General features: G+C 37.2%; 1 protein-coding gene across 12 annotated transcripts in view; it reads right to left on the bottom strand.

Moving 5' to 3' along the window:
* Positions 1-16294, bottom strand: part of MTMR3 (myotubularin related protein 3) — a 151218-nt gene that overhangs the window by 48764 nt on the left and 86160 nt on the right. For all 12 annotated transcript variants that reach the window (XM_082667426.1, XM_082667422.1, XM_082667428.1 and 9 more), the window contains exons 2-3: positions 13560-13612; positions 3910-3995 (exon numbers count right to left, since the gene is read on the bottom strand). In XM_082667426.1, the coding sequence (XP_082523552.1) occupies positions 3910-3912 (3 nt within the window). In that variant the 5' untranslated portion in view covers positions 3913-3995; positions 13560-13612. The remainder of the gene's footprint in view (positions 1-3909; positions 3996-13559; positions 13613-16294) is intronic.

The raw sequence follows: 16294 nt of genomic DNA, 5'->3' as shown, positions 1-16294 counted from the left end.
TAACCTGTTATATGAAGAGTTTTGTGTCAATCTGTTCCATTTTATTCCTTTCCACTCACTTCCTCTGAGGTCAATGATTGGGTGAAGGAATAAGGGACATAGTCATATTTGAAAGGAACTCAATTTTTCTATAAATGTTACCTTTTTTTCTTTTAACCAATTCTATTTCCATTCTTAAGATGTAGTTCTTGACTTAAAGAATACTGAGTATTCACACTCAGCACTAAAGAGAAAAGATATGAGAAAACTTGAATTTAGGAAGTTTTTCTCATAAACCAATAGGGGATAGGCAGGAAAAGCTATAAAATATGGGGGGGGGGGCTTTTAAAAATTATTACATAAAAGTACATTGTAAACATGCTTTCTCAGCATCACATTACCTTTTTAAACTCACCTAAATATATAAGGCCTAAACTTTTATTCTCTTCAAGATCTTTTGACACATCATTAATTCTTTAAGTGATTCCTGGACTAGATTTTTACTGACCTCTAAATAGCATAGAACTGAAATAACATAGCAGGCCTAAACAACAACAACAACAACAAAAAAACTAGAGAAGCCATTTATCAATTCATTCTTGCTGGCACATTTACTTGGGGGCTAATCCAGGCCAATGCATATAACCAAAGCAGTTACTGAAAACTGAAAATGGAACAAATGATTTTCAGCATAAGAGAACTGAGAATTTGGCAAACAAGATGAGCATAAAGAAATAATATTTCACAGTCAAATGAAATAAATGCTTTTTTTAATAAAACTGTCTCAGTTCACGTTACCTGTACGGCTTCTGGACTGATTTTCCCCCTTACATTGGATGGCCAAAAGGTTCGTTCGGATTTTCCCACAAGCTCTTACAGAAAAATCCGAATGAACTTTATGGCCAACACAATACATAAAAATGCATTTAATCCCCAAGGATTAGGATTAAACTATTCATAGACTTTCCAAGAAGAATGGTAAAAACATTACTTGGCTAAACATAAGCTAAATCAACTACCTAATTTATTACAGTTTCTGAGTTTCATTATGTAAAAGGGAGGACAAACTTGAGATGGCTGATGGAGGAAGAGCTGGAAGGAGACAAAAGGCAAGGAAGAAAAAGTCTGGGGACTTCCCTGGTGGCACAGTAGTTAAGAATCCACCTGCCAATGCAGGGGACACGGGTTCAAACCCTGGTCCAGGAAGATCCCACATGCCGCGGAGCAACTAAGCCCATGCGCCACAACTACTGAGCCTGCACTCTAGAGCCCACAAGCCACAACTACTGAGCCCACGTGCCACAACTACTGAAGCCCGTGTGCCTAGAGCCCATGCTCTGCAACAAGAGAAGCCACCACAATGAGAAGTCCGCACACTGCAATGAAGAGTAGCCCCCGCTCACCGCAACTAGAGAAAGCCCGTGTGGAGCAACGAAGACCCAACACAGCCATAAATAAATAAATAAATGTACTAAAAAAAGAAAAAGAAAAACTCTGTCAAAGTGTTAGCCTGATAAGAGGCCTGAAAACAAATTTCTCCTAGGCTAGCTATAAGCAGTAGTTTATTAGTAGGAGAATGTATTCCACATGGTCGATTTCCTGCTATTGCTGAGGAACACCAGGCATTGTGGAATCTGGTGGTACTTAATCTCCACCAGCGCCATACGGGGTCACCTATAAAATCTTGAAAAGGGATCAGTCACCACAGTTCCAGGCTAATTTCTGCTATTCACTAAACTATGCAGGTAAGAGACTTAAGTCTATACCTCAGAAGTCAACATTAGAGATAAATATTTAAAGAACATGGCGAGTAGAGGCTGACCAGTGGAAATGTCTATAAACTGAATTTATATACAGCCTTCCAGGATTAAAAAAAAAACTATACTTAAGAGTGAAATACCTGTAGGAACATTTGACAAATGTAAAAGTTAAAGTGACTGTCAGTCTGTCAATTTATCATTCTTAAGACTGGTATTAAAGGCGATAAAAAATAAATTTCCCTTGATATAATGTTTGTGATCTGTTTCAAAATAATACAAAGAGGTGTGGGTGAGGGAGTCAGAAGAAACAAGTGTGGCCATGAACTGATGATTATTGCAGCTGGTTGATGCATATATGAGGGTTCATCATACAATTCTCGATTTGTACAGGCTTGAGATTTTCCATAATGAAACATGAAAACATCTTCCTAATACTTAATCTCCCGAAGAAACCTCAATCTCATTTAAGAACTTTTAAAAGTATGAGGATGTTACTCAAATTAGTATAGAAGTATACACTAAAAAAACAAAGAAAAACCAGTACTTCTGAATTCTCTATACAAAAAATAAGGATTAAGGACACAGAACCAAAATTCTAAAACAAAAGAAATTAATTAATATTATTTAAATCAGTGATTCAACAACTTGCAAAATGATGTAGCTAGTAAAAAATCATTAGGAATCCAATGAGTCAACGAGTGAAAATGTTTAATTCATTTAGTGAAATAAGCAAAATAATTATGTTTTAATTCCAACTACATATCGACATAAACTAGTTAGAAAGGAACACAACCATGGGTTTTGGTGGAAGAGTTGTAAATAAGTACTTGTAAAAACTTGTTATAATGCTACTTTATGACAGATTTTTTTAAAAAGACCCATGGTCATACTGCTCGCCAAATACTGCACACAGAAGTATCTCCAGAGCGCACCAGGAAGACTGTCTGCAGGGCACCAGAGACCCCAGCAGCACCAGAATGAGGACTACACCGTTGTAGCTATGTGGTACACAATGAAGGACAACCCCTCAGTACAGAACAGAGCTGCTTTCATAAGCCCACCATTTGCAACTCATTAGCATTGGCATACATACCATAAAATATTAGGCAAACACTTTTTCAATTCATTAAAAACTCATGAAAACCAATAAAATAAAATATAGTCTAAAGAAAAGCTCATCAGTGTTTGGGTATAGAATACATTAGAAAGTTGTTATGCCCACAAACTAAGAAAAAACTGGCAAAGATTTAAGATGACAGCAGTTACCTTTGTCGTCGTTTTAATGACACTTCTATACAACTAGTTTTTCTGTTTTGTTTTAGTTTGTTTTTAATTTTGAAAAGCACTTTCAACCCATGTTCCTAATGAAGCTTGAAATTAACATGGCCTTTTCAATTCGTTTTTTGTGCACCAGCATGAGACAGAGTTTGGTTCTAGAAAACATCACCAAGATAGAAGCGGGACAATATTACAGAGGACCATTTCTTATTTAAGCCTTGGAGCACGGTTTACATGTTCTCAGGATTGATAGAAATGTGGTTGGCTCATTGCTCCATCATCTCTGCCTGAACTGGGTCCTAAATAGCCCACAAGTCACTGAAATACACTCATTTTAGTCAAAGACGTAGGTAGGTAGGGAGTGTGCAGAGCTACTTCATCTTCTCTGGGATAAAAATAATGCCTTAAAGAGACAGGACAGGAAAGACAGAGAATTGCTTCTATCCAGAAAGGTAAATTCATAAAGAATATGTGTATGACCATATAATTCTCCTACACACAAAACACACACATGCGCGCGTGCGCACGCGCGCACACACACACAGAGAAAAGCTTTTCATGATACCTTCCTTCCTAGAAAAGGAATAAGAACCCTGTAGTCCAAGAAACATGGGTTTTAGTCTTGACTCCATTTACTATCTTACTGAAAAGAGACAATATCTAACTCACAGGATTAAAGTTAATAGAAGCAAAACTGCTCTAAGACACTAGAATATTCTAAAATTATTACTACTAAGTAAACAATAAAAGAAAATAGACAAGAGAGTTCTGGGAAAGAAAAAGTGAAATGATTTCTCACAATAACAAAAATGGGTAACTGAACTTATTAGTATTCACTTAATTGTCAGGACAGAGTTCAAGTTCAATTTTCTTGTTATTTCTCTGTACTTACCATGACAGGAGGCCCAGATTAGGAGGAGAGATCCCCGTCCTTTCTTCCGTATCTTGACAAGGCGTTTCTTTCCTTTATGCCTGGATCTTGAAAAAGAAAAAAAAAAAAGGACAAAATTGGCAATTCCCACACACACCCCCGCCCCGTTTGGCCATACCCTAATTAAAGAAACTGCATATACAAGGACCTAAAGACCTGACCAGTCAGCCAAGGAAAAGCTGAATATCACCCAGCCAATCCCCACTAGTCAAATCCAAACTCCTTAACTCCCTTGTGAAAATCCTCCTGGTCATAAACTATTTGAGCAAAAAAGTAGCAAATGCTCATGTTCTTAATGTTGATAGCAATACAAAAAATATTATAAACCTTAGATGAAAATAATAAAGCAATAACTAAAACTAACCTGCAAATGCAAAAACAACATTCTTGTAATATTACAGTATGTTTTTGTGGTTATCTGTAAATTCAAAGTGGATCTCCCCATCTGTGGGAACCAAACTGGCTTAGTAAAAATATATGAAAAAACTGCCTTTTGCCCCAATATCCTGTGCTCACTGAAAAGTCACATAAACTGCACTAATACCTTTACCTGGTTTTCAGAAACAACTGTAAGAGTGGGGGAGGAATACCTAACAAGAAACTCAAAGACAGGCTAGTAAGAACACTATCATCTCTAATAAGTAGCTTTTTAAAAAAAAATACATTTCATGCAAAGCCAGCATTTCTAGTTCACTGAACTTCCATGAATATAGGATATTTTAGGCAGTCTGGGATTCAATATTCAAAGTAAACTCTTTGTGAGCAGTGAAAGTGAGGGAACAGAGGACATCAAAGAAGTAGCAGGGCCCAGAACATGTGGAGCCTTGTGCAGTTATGAACAAAGGAGTGACATGAGGTGACTTAAAGGATGGCTCTGGCTATAGGGCGGGAACAGAGGGAGCACAGGAGGAAACAGGAAGACCTGTCAGAAGGAAATAATCACCGTAAGAAGTAGTGATGGAAATGGTTGAGACACTGCTGGATTCTGGATATATTTTGAAATTACCACCCACAGGATTTGAGCTAATTCATTAAATAAAAGAAGTCACACTTTCTGGCTTCAGCATCTAGAAGCAAGGATTTCCCACTTACTGATGAGGGAAAACATTAAGAAAAATGGATTACCCACTCTGTGCAGAGGTACTGGAGGGGAAACAGGGAATCAAAGGTTCCGTTTTAGACACGTTATATTTGAGATGCCTATCAGATATCCCGTTGAAGACACCAAGTAAAAGCTGAACAAACTAGCCTGGAGATGAAGAAGATGGAAGCTAGAGATAGTAACATAAATGTGGGAGCCATAACGGTGTGGATGGCATTAAAGCTAGTAAATTCCGGGGCAAGTACAGATGGAGAAACTAAGAGGACCAAGTGGTGGTTTGGGGTACTCCATTGTTCAGAGGCTAGAAGGATGAGGAAGAACCAAGTGGTTTAGTAACAAATCAAGTCAGAGTCATCATTCTTACCATTATTCAAACCTAAAACAAGTCTTTGTGATATAACCTAGCTCAAGAACAGAGATTAGCATAAAATTCTCATTTATTCATTCATTTCAATAAATAATTATTCAACACCTAGTATAACCCAAGCACTGCTCTAGATCTAGGGGAGACAACTGTAACCAAAAAGTCACGGAGTTTAATTTTAATGCCTGGGACTTCGCTGGTGGTGCAGTGGTTGAGAGTCCACCTGCCATTGCAGGGGACACGGGTTCGATCCCTGGTCTGGGAAGCTCCCACGTGCCTTGGGGCAGCTGGGTCCTTGCACCACAGCTGCTGAGACCCATGCGCCTAGAGCCCGCACTTTGCGGCAAGAGAGACCACCGCAGTGAGAAGCCCGCACACCGCGGCGCAGGGTGGCCCCTGCTCGCCGCAGCTGGAGGGGGCCCGCGTGTACCAACGAAGACCCAATGCAGCCTAAATAAATAAATAAATAAATAAATAAAAGAATCTGCCTGCCAATGCAGGGGACACGGGTTCGATCCCTAGTCCGGGAAGATCCCACATGACGCGGAGCAACTAAGCCCATGCGCCACAACTACTGAGCCCACATGCTGCAACTACTGAAGCCTGCACGTCTAGAGCCTGTGCTCCGCAACAAGAGAAGCCACCACGATGAGAAGCCTGTGCACCACAAAAAGACTAGCGCCGCTCATCTCAACTAGAGAAAGCCCGCACACAGCAACGAAGACCCAACGCAGCCAAAAATAAATTTAAAAAATGAAATAAAATAAAAATTTTACTGCCTGCCTTTCCCACTAGAAACAAATAGATAGATATGTTTATATTAGGTAGCTGGTAAGTGTTACAAAGAAAATAAAGCAGGGTTTAGAGATGAGTAACAAAGAACTGCTGTTTTAGATGAGGTGGCAAGGGTATGTAAAGAGGCCACCTGTTGGAATTAATTAAAAAGGAAAGGAGGAAAGGCAAAGAAATTATTCCTGAGGGTATGAACTTATTAGAAAAAAATCTCTTAAAGATCACTTTAAAAAGAAACACCTACTGGATGAATTTTATTTTTAAACTGCCCTAATGTTGTGCAAAAGATATTTGTGTTTTAGAATTAAATGTCTAATGACAGTACCATATACATATTCAAACTGCTATATTTTAAATAACTCAAATAGAAGTGGATTTGAAGTTTTTCAAAACAGATAACAAAGTGCAACTCCAGTGATGAAGAAATGAACATAAAAAAGGTAGTGGAACGTGGAGAACTTGAAACCTTCATGCACTGCTGTAGAAAATGGTTTAGCAGTTCCTTTAAAATTCACCATATGAGTCATTAACTCCATTCCTGGGTATATACCCAAGAGACCTGAAAACATATCCACACAAAAACTTGTGTGTTAATGTTCACAGCAGCATTTTTCATAATAGCCAAAAAGCAGAAACAACCCAAATGTCCATCAAATGATGAAAGAATAAAATGTGGTATATCCACACAATGGAATATTATCCAGCAATAAAAAAAGACTAAAATACTGACACATGATACAATATGGATGAACACTGAAAACATAATACTAACTGAAAGAAGCCAGGCACAAAATACCATATTGTACAATTTCATTTATATGAATTGCCCAGAATTTTAAATCTAGGTAGAGACAGAAAACAGATTAGTGGTGGTTTAGCACAACATACTAAAACTCCTGAACTGTATGCTTTTAAAGGGTAAGTTTTATGTGATGTGTAGGTGAGGAGTATGAATATAATCAAACTCTTCATGAAATACTAAAAGTAATCCTACTGCAAAAAAGTTATGGAACTGACCCAGCAGCAATGAGCATTCTAAGCATGTAGACCATGGTATCTAAATATTAATTCTCACTTCAAAAGGAGCCAACAAAGCTCCTGAGAAATAGCCAATTACAGGTCTAGAACAGAAAATGTGTAAGTTCATCCTGGAACATTAAATTGGAAAGCAAGGAAACTATCAAAGACTACTAAGGGTATATCAAAAGGACTCCAGAACCAATCTAAACAGAATCACTGGTGAAAATGGAATAATTTGAGCAAAAATAAGGGCTATGTATTGAATTTCAATATGTTTAATTATAAGTTCATAATATTTCTCTCTCTTTCCCTTTCATTGGTCACCACTGCAGGATGCTAAGTAAGCAACTTATTTTTGAAACTGGTAAATAAAGGCAAAGAATTAGTATTTATCTTGCTTTTCCTATATAAACTGAACCTCTGTACAACCAAGTAGTTGATGGGGGTAGTATTTCACCTAATACACAAACAAGGAAAGACACAAGTAAGTGTCATCTTTCTACAACTGCTAATGAAATATAGGATGAACATAGATCTAGTCTAGAGAAACCTATAAAAATATAAAAATAACCCCAATTCTTTAAACTGCAAGACAGAAGAGATCAAAGGAAAACTCAGATTAAAAAAGAGATGTAAGTGACATGTCAACCAACTGCAATATATGGACTTTGCTTGGATCCTAATTCAAAGTATAAAAATAATTTGAGACATTTAGGGAAATCTGCCCATATAATATTTGATGTTATTTATTAATTTTCTGTATAACTGACAATGTCACAGTGGTTAGGAGGTTTCTGTGGTTATGGCTTTTTAGAAGTTTCTTTTAGATATACAATTGAAATATGTACACATGAAGTAATGTATCATGGAACAGACAGAATGAATAGGAGTATATATCTATGAAACGGGATGGGCCCATGAGTTGATAGCTTTTGAAGCCCAATGAGATAAGTAAATGGAGATTAACCTATTTTCTCTACTTTTATACATTTGAAATTTTCACAAAGTTTTTATTTTTTTGATGTGGACCATTCTTAAAGTCTTTATTGAATTTATTACAATATTGCTTCTGTTTTATGTTTTGGTTTTTTGGCCACAAGGCATGTGGGATCTTAGCTCCCCGACCAGGGATTGAACCCAGGCCCCCTGTACTGGGAGTGCAGAATCTTATTAGCCACTGGACCACCAGGGAAGCCCCTGATGTCTTCCATTTCTACACCAAATAAAGACTGTAAAATGGTGTGCTGCACTTTGGTCAATCAACAATTACCTGAGAACTAACTACGTGTCAAACACTATGACACTGTGCTGGTTCCTGCACTAAGGAGCTCATATCCCAGTGTGGAAGATAGAAACAAATAATTATAATTACAAATTGTGCTCAATGTGATAAAGGAAACAAACAGGATGCTGAGACAGAGACTGAGAGGGTGGGGGTATGGGAGTCCTACTTTAGGTAAGGTGGTCAGAAAAGGCCTCTCTGTGCAGCAAGGGCAGTTTCTGGTACAGAAAACAACATGTGTTCCTGACAAGGAAAAGACTTTGGCATTTCTGAAGGATTAAAAAGAGGAAGCCAGTATAGCTAAAATGTACTGAGTCAGAAAGAAGAGTGGCCCAACTTGAAGATGGAGAAATGTACAAGAGGATAATGTAGATAGTAAGGAGTATAAATTATATTCCAAGGGCAACAGATTATATTCCAAGTGTCAAAAATTCATTGACAGATTTTAAACAGCCGAGTGATATGATTTGATTTTTAAATAATTCTGATTACTGTGTGGTGAATGGATTAGAGAACAAAAAGAACAAAGAGAATCAGGAGACAATTACAGGGAGGAAAATGGTGGCTTGATCTAGAATGAAGGCAGTGCAGATGGAATAAAAGCATAAGGATATAAGTTATTTTAGAGTATAACTGACAGTAATAGGTAAAGGCCTAGATGTGGGGGCTAAGGAAGATTAAAGAATTTATAGTGCAAGAGGGGAGATAAGAAAACAGATAACATAGTTCAAAATAAGAGGTGCTGCTTTAAACATCTGAGGAAAGGTAAACCTTCTATAGGAATTCCAAGTTCATAAGAAAAGGCCAAGATCATGGGTAACTCTGCAACCAATATGAATCACGAAGCTGCTGGAGGTCCTTATAATATTAATACTACAAAGAGCAGATATAGCCAATCATTAAAAAATAGTCAATAACTGACTTGCAAAACTTGCATTCCAGAATGGTAATTATACTAGCACCAAAAGGAAGAAATTGAGTCATTACTGTTAGCCTAAGAGAAGTAGTTTAACACTTCTTAATTTTTTAGTTGTAATAGTAATGCATGCTGCTTCTAAGAAAATTTAAAATACAGGTGTAAAAAGTAAGCAACTGTCCCCAGATACTGCTTGTGGGAGTGTAAAATGGTTCAGCCTCCTTGGAAGACAGCCTAGCAGTTCCTCAAACGATTAAACATAGAGCTACCACCTGACCCAGCAATTCCACTCCTAAAGAGAATAGAATTTTGTCTAAGAGACAAAAACATATCTACAGAAAAATTCATATACACATGTTTATAGCAGCATTATTCAAGATAGTCAAAAGACAGAAACAACCCAAATGTCCACTGACAGATGAATGGATAAACAAAATGTTGTATATCCCAAAATGGAGTATTAATCAGCCAATTAAAAGGAACGAAGTACTGATACATGCTTCAATATAGTTGAACCTTGAATACATTATACCAAGTAAAAGAAGCCGGTCACAAAAGTCCACATATCATACTTGACAGAAATGGAATAGGGAAATTAACAGAGATAGGAAGTGGATTAGTAGCTGCTTAGATCTGGGAGAGGTGGAAGGTAAGGGGGGGTGATAGCTAAAGCGTATGGAGAGCTTCTTTCTGAAGTAATAAAACGTTCTAAAATTGACTGCAGTGATGGTTGCACAGCACAATGAATATACTGAGCCACTGAACTGTATACGTTAATGGGTCAAATGTATAGTATAATATATGAATTATATCTCAAATCTGTTATTTTTTAAGTAAATAGTAGAACTTCCATTCTCGTTCTTTGCTGCCCTTCGCTTCAACTACACGTAATAACAACTACTGTTAATATTTTATAATTCTGTCCAGGACACTTTATTCATATACAAAGACATACATAATCTACCCCCGAAAAATGAGGGGGGAGGATCATACTGTATTCATTGTTCTGCACATTTTCCCTCAATGTACCAAATCCTTCCTGTGTCACTACATACTTTCAACATGGCAGTTCAGTATTCCATTATATTCCGATACACCATAACCTACTAATTCATCAATTACTGAGACATTTAGGTTATTTTCACTTTTCTATTACAATCAAAATAGCCACAGTAACCATCCTTGCCCATGTCTCTGCACAAGTCACTATTTCTGCAGCCCTGATTCTTAAAAATAAATTTACTAGGTGAAAAAGATACACACTTGGTGGGGGAGATCATTATTGCCAAAGACTACACATACTAATTCCATTTATGAAACTATAATTCACTAACTCAGTTATCAACTTGGTAGAAGTTCTAATGTTCTGTAATTTGAAAGGTTAAAATAAAAATACGCATAAGCATTATTTGTATTAATCCAGAAACGTTTGTACATGTACAGAAAAATGATATAATGATTGTTAACAATGGTTACCACTCTAAGGAAGAAAGTGGGAATAGGGACTTTGTTTTTACACTTTTAGAATTACTTTACCCTTGTAATTAGAAAATGAACTTTTCTACAAAGACATTTTTAAAAAGGAAATTCAAAGTAATATTACATAAAAGCTTTTCACTTGACCTAAGACAGAGTGTGAAGATAAAGCCATCAAAAAAAAAAAATCAGGGATGTAAAGCAATGGTTCTGAGGGCAGAAGAGACAGGAGTCCTGAGTCTGCCATTCACTAAACTCTATGACCTTTGGGACCTTTAAGGCAAGTCATGCTACTTCTTTACCCCTTACTACTTCAATATATACTTTATAAGAACAAAATTAATCTCTTATATAACCACAGAACTAGCTTTCAAATTCAGGAAACTTGACACTGATATAGTACTTTAATCTACTTTTTATATTCCAATTTGGTCAACCAATCACATCCTTTACAGAGATTTCCTCCCCCCTCTATAAAAGGATCCAGTCTAGGATCACATTGGATCTAGTTGTCATCTCTCTTTAGTCTTTTAATTTGGAACCCACATTATATTAATTCCAATAATATGTTTCCTGGTATCAAAATTAATTTAATAATCTAACATCAGGCTTCCCTGGTGGCACGGTGGTTAAGAATCCACCTGCCAATGCAAGGGACACGGGTTCCAGCCCTGGTCCGGGAAGATCCCACATGCCATGGAGCAACTAAGCCCGTGCGCCACAACTACTGAGCCCGGGTGCCTAGAGCCGGTGCTCCGCAACAAGAGAAGCCACCAAAATGAGAAGCCTGCACACGGCAACTAAGAGTAGCCCCCGCCTAACAGAACTAAAGAAAGCCTGTGCACAGCAACGAAGACCCACCCAACGCAGCCAAAAATAAATAAATAAATTTTTAAAAAATTAAACACTGCAGAGTCAAGTAATACATTAGGATTACATTTCCTCTCCAAAGGTCTAATATGCACCCTGCTAGGCCAAATGAAGGGTAAAATTCTTATTTGAAGCAGTCAAATGATTTCTCTTTTCTTAATGTATGTATGAGAATTTGACAGTTGGGATCTGCAGGCTTCACTGGTCTCCAGTGTCAGTCTCAGAATGTGACTTCTGAGAAATCTTTACCGAAGTAAGACATTTATCTTCCTATTTAACATGGAATCTCATTCTTTCAGGCACCTGTTAACAAGAAATTACTCAATTCCTTAATCAGTAACTAAAACTCACACTTGCCAACAATAACTCAGCCAAGTGAGATACTGAGCAACTTGGACTACAAGGACACATTATATGTACTATATAAATCCTTCCTATATAGAAAGGAAAAAAACAGTACCCTGAATCAACAAGATGATAACTAATCTCTACTAGAACAAAAGAATCTAATTCTTCTCTACTAGAATAAAAGAATCTAATTCTTCTCCCTTATTCTTAACCAAACACACACAACAAAAACAAAAATCCTAATTAAAATGAAATTATACTGAGAAGACACTAGTATCCCAGGACTCAGGGAACGTTTGTGTGACCTGAAAATTCAAACATGAAGATAGTTCTTGCCTTCAAGATGTTCACAATCCTGTGGGGTGACAAACATAACTAATAAGGCAGAGTGTGATAACAGATGTAGAAATATAATATCATGGAGATGCAAAAGACAGAGAAATGGACTCTGAACTGGGCACTCAAGTAAGGCTTTGTGGAACACTCGCACTTTTAATGGCTGAACCAGACAGATTTTGAGACAAAGAGGGTAAAGGAACAGCACAAGCAAAGAATACCAGCACAAGCAAATATCTTGCCAAAAAAAAAGGCAAGATATTGGACAGTATTTGAGGGACAGTAAGTAGGTCAGGTTGGCTACAGCAAGACTTTCTAGATGTATGGAGGAAGTGAGTGCCTAGTTGCAGTAGATGTGCTTAAAGCTCACTTATAAAGAGCCTAAAATGCCATGCTAAGGAGCTTGATCCTTAATCTGGAGGCAATGCCAAGCTAAAGGTTCTGGAACAAGGGAACGATTTGGATACAGAAACTTAAAACCAAAACAGCAACTTCTCTTTTCAATAAACTTAGATAATAATTTCCTCCATTAAACAGATGGCAGAAAAAAGAGGCAGTAATAAAGACTTAGGTAATAACAGATCCATAAAGGTCTATGAAAAAAAGGACAGGACAGGGGTTAACATCCACACTGGGGGCAGGACTAACAAATTTTTTAGAAGTTATTTTCTAGTTGAACGTCACATTGGTACCATTAATGCTAGTAATGAGGCCTCGATTTTCACACAAATTTAACAATTTAAGAAAACTCAAAATAAGAACCAAGTTTCAATTTAAAAGAACATCATGTTAAGAACTATTTTAAACAAAAGATTAGGGCCACAACTCATTTAATCTCAACTTAAATACAAGTTTCTAGGCACAGTATATTATACTATGGCACAATTATATATGGGAAAAGTAATCTGGCTTGAGTCCTAATGGGAAAAAAAAACCAAACCACCGAATATTGAGATTTAACATTAAAGTGAACATACAAGGGTTCACCTAAATAATTATGTCCACAGACAAAACAGGCCCCCAAAATTCATCTATAAATTACCTTTTGCTGCCTCAGAACAGCAGAGAGTATAGTAGGGGGCAGGAGGTAGGGGGACAAACTTACCAAATGAAGTTTGTCCCAAGAACTTTTTCTACTGGAACGTTTCACAAGAAAATCTGCAAAAGAAAAACCAGTAGTTTTACAATGACAAATATCCTAAGTATCAAGTTAAGCCACTTAGATCTCCCCACAAGACTTTTCTCTACAAGTTAGAATGCGATGACAATACATTATTTTTTAAATTGTTACAATGTGAACTATTTAGTCAACCACAGGTTTTAGAATGTTTAATTGTGCAAAACGGGCCAAGTCAGGCCTTAGCATGCTTTTAGAAACTACAGAACTGCACAGATAGAACTTTCCAAGAATCTATAAATACTCCTCTTTAAGAGTTTTTCTCTATCAATCTAGCATCATTTCTGATGGCTTCTCAGGTAAACCTTTGCCACTAAAGGAACAAGTACTTTAAACAACTAAGAAGATCACAGGAGATCTAGGTTTGGACTTGGTAGTTTAATTTGTACACATAATTGGCTTCTATCAAGGGGTCTTTTTTGTGTAAGAAAAAAATCAGAGAGGCAAGAGTATAGTCTAAACACAAAGAATTCTTGTCACAACTAGGCAACAATCTGATCTTTAGAGATAAAAGACCTTATCAACCTGATTCCTTTGTAAAGACTTCTCTCAGTATTGGCAGGCAACTCATCCTTTTGAGCTGTTTATGTGACATAAAGTCACATATATGAACAGGACTGTACAAAATATCAAAGTCCTAAAATTAAAGAGTCAGTCAACATATCACATTATTGCCATAACCTCTGGAACCATTTTTTAAACAAGTAAGAACCATATAAGAGGAGGCTAAACATGTAATAATAAAGTGTTTTAACCACTTTACAAGTAGTTATTTTTGTCTCCCAGTAACTTTTAATTTAAATTTTGTAAAAGTTAATTTTAGTTTAATACAGGCTGGGCTGTACTGACCACATGCTGTATGGGAAAGGAACTAAGGCTATTCATAACTTGCAACTTCAGATACAAATCATATTAGTATCAAGATTGGTCCTGTTAAGTTGTTTAAGGAGGTACAACACAGTATAGCAGGAAAGTTCAGGGGTTTTAAATCTGTAAGAACTTTTCTTTCTAGAGTATAATTTTTGCTGAGTATTTGAAACCTGAAATACAAGTTACAAGTTTTTTTCATTTTTCCTTTATACTATAGTAAGGTTATTGATTTTTTAAAAACTACATCTGTAGGTACATTATATCATCTATGAATTTTATTTAGGATAATAAGAAAACATTTGTTAAAAAGAACAGATGCTGGGTCTCTTTGTCCTGAGCTATTAAAAAAAAAACAAACAACCAGATAGGGCTTCCATGGTGGCGCAGTGGTTGAGAGTTCGCCTGCCAATGCAGGGGACGCCAGTTCGTGCCCCGGTCCAGGAGGATCCCACATGCCGCGGAGCGGCTGGGCCCGTGAGCCATGGCCGCTGAGCCTGCGCGTCCAGAGCCTGTGCTCCGCAATGGGAGAGGCCACCAACAGTGAGAGGCCCGCGTACCGCAAAAACAAAAACAAAAAACAAAAAAAACCCAACCAGATAAAACAATATATATGAAGGTACATTCCACTTAAGTATTAAATGCAAAAAATAATGAGACATAGTTCATTGTAACCCAAGAAGTATCAGAGTACTACAAGGTTAACTGTCCAATGACATGCAAGTACTCAGAGTTCAGAGGAGAGACAACCCAGGGAAGTTTCACAGGAGGTGGAAAACTTCAACTTCAGTCCTACAGATTAGGTGGAATTTAAATAAAGAGAAAGAGGGGATGGAAGCCAAGTAAGGATGGCTATTAATACCACAGTGGGAAGAAAGCACATTTTTGAGAAATAAAGAATAGGTCAGAATACCAATCATGTTCAGGAAAATAAGACTAAAAAGACAGGACACACTGTGGGCCTTGAATGCCAAGCTAAGGAAGCTAGATTTCATTCGATGGCACTAAACCAAAAGCTTTATGAGCAGGAGAATAACAACATGAAAATGGTAGTATTAAAAAGCAGGAAGTAGGATGGTCTGGAGGGGAAAAGTCACTTAGGATGTTCCTAGACTAGTAGTGCAGATATGAACTGCTAAGGGCCCAATATCTCAACCATAGTAAAAATGCAGAAGAAGACACCAAAATGAGTGAAAGCATTAATTGCCTGAGCTTGGTAGTTGATTAGGAATGGAAAAAAGGGGGCAGACCATGTTGTCAAAGATAACTGCAAAATTCTAAGGCCTGTGGTGAGTAGAAAAAGAATGGTATTGTTAAGAAATGAAGGGTAGATTCCAAGGAAGCAACACCAGATATGATACCCTGACTTTAAAGGTGGCCTCCCAAGTAGATGTATGTCCAGCCAGTAATAAGGGGTGAAATGGGATTAAATTCAAGAGACAGGTTAAGTCTAGTGGTAACAATGAATTGATGGTGTTACATTTACTTCAAAGAAATCACTACATCTACTACAAGGATCATCTGACATGTTTAGAAATTACTTGGTAATTTATTCTGTCAAAGATATTAAGTCCATTAATACAAAAGTGTTTGTGTATAGTTTCCACAGGTGTAAAGCTCCAAGACATGGACCAAACAACAGGAAGATTCAACAAAAATGTTCAGGCAGGTCTGCTTCAATGCCAGCAATGATTCCTCTTAACCACAACCAAACATCTACTTGGTTGGAAACAAGTATGCCATTGTGAAACACTGCCAACAAAATTTTAAAACCTGCCCATGCCTCTTAGGGCTAT

The sequence above is a fragment of the Grampus griseus genome (assembly GCF_964374135.1).
Source record: "Grampus griseus genome assembly, chromosome: 12".
Classification (NCBI taxonomy): Eukaryota; Metazoa; Chordata; class Mammalia; order Artiodactyla; family Delphinidae; genus Grampus; species Grampus griseus.
This window is presented reverse-complemented; position numbering and strand designations above follow the sequence as displayed.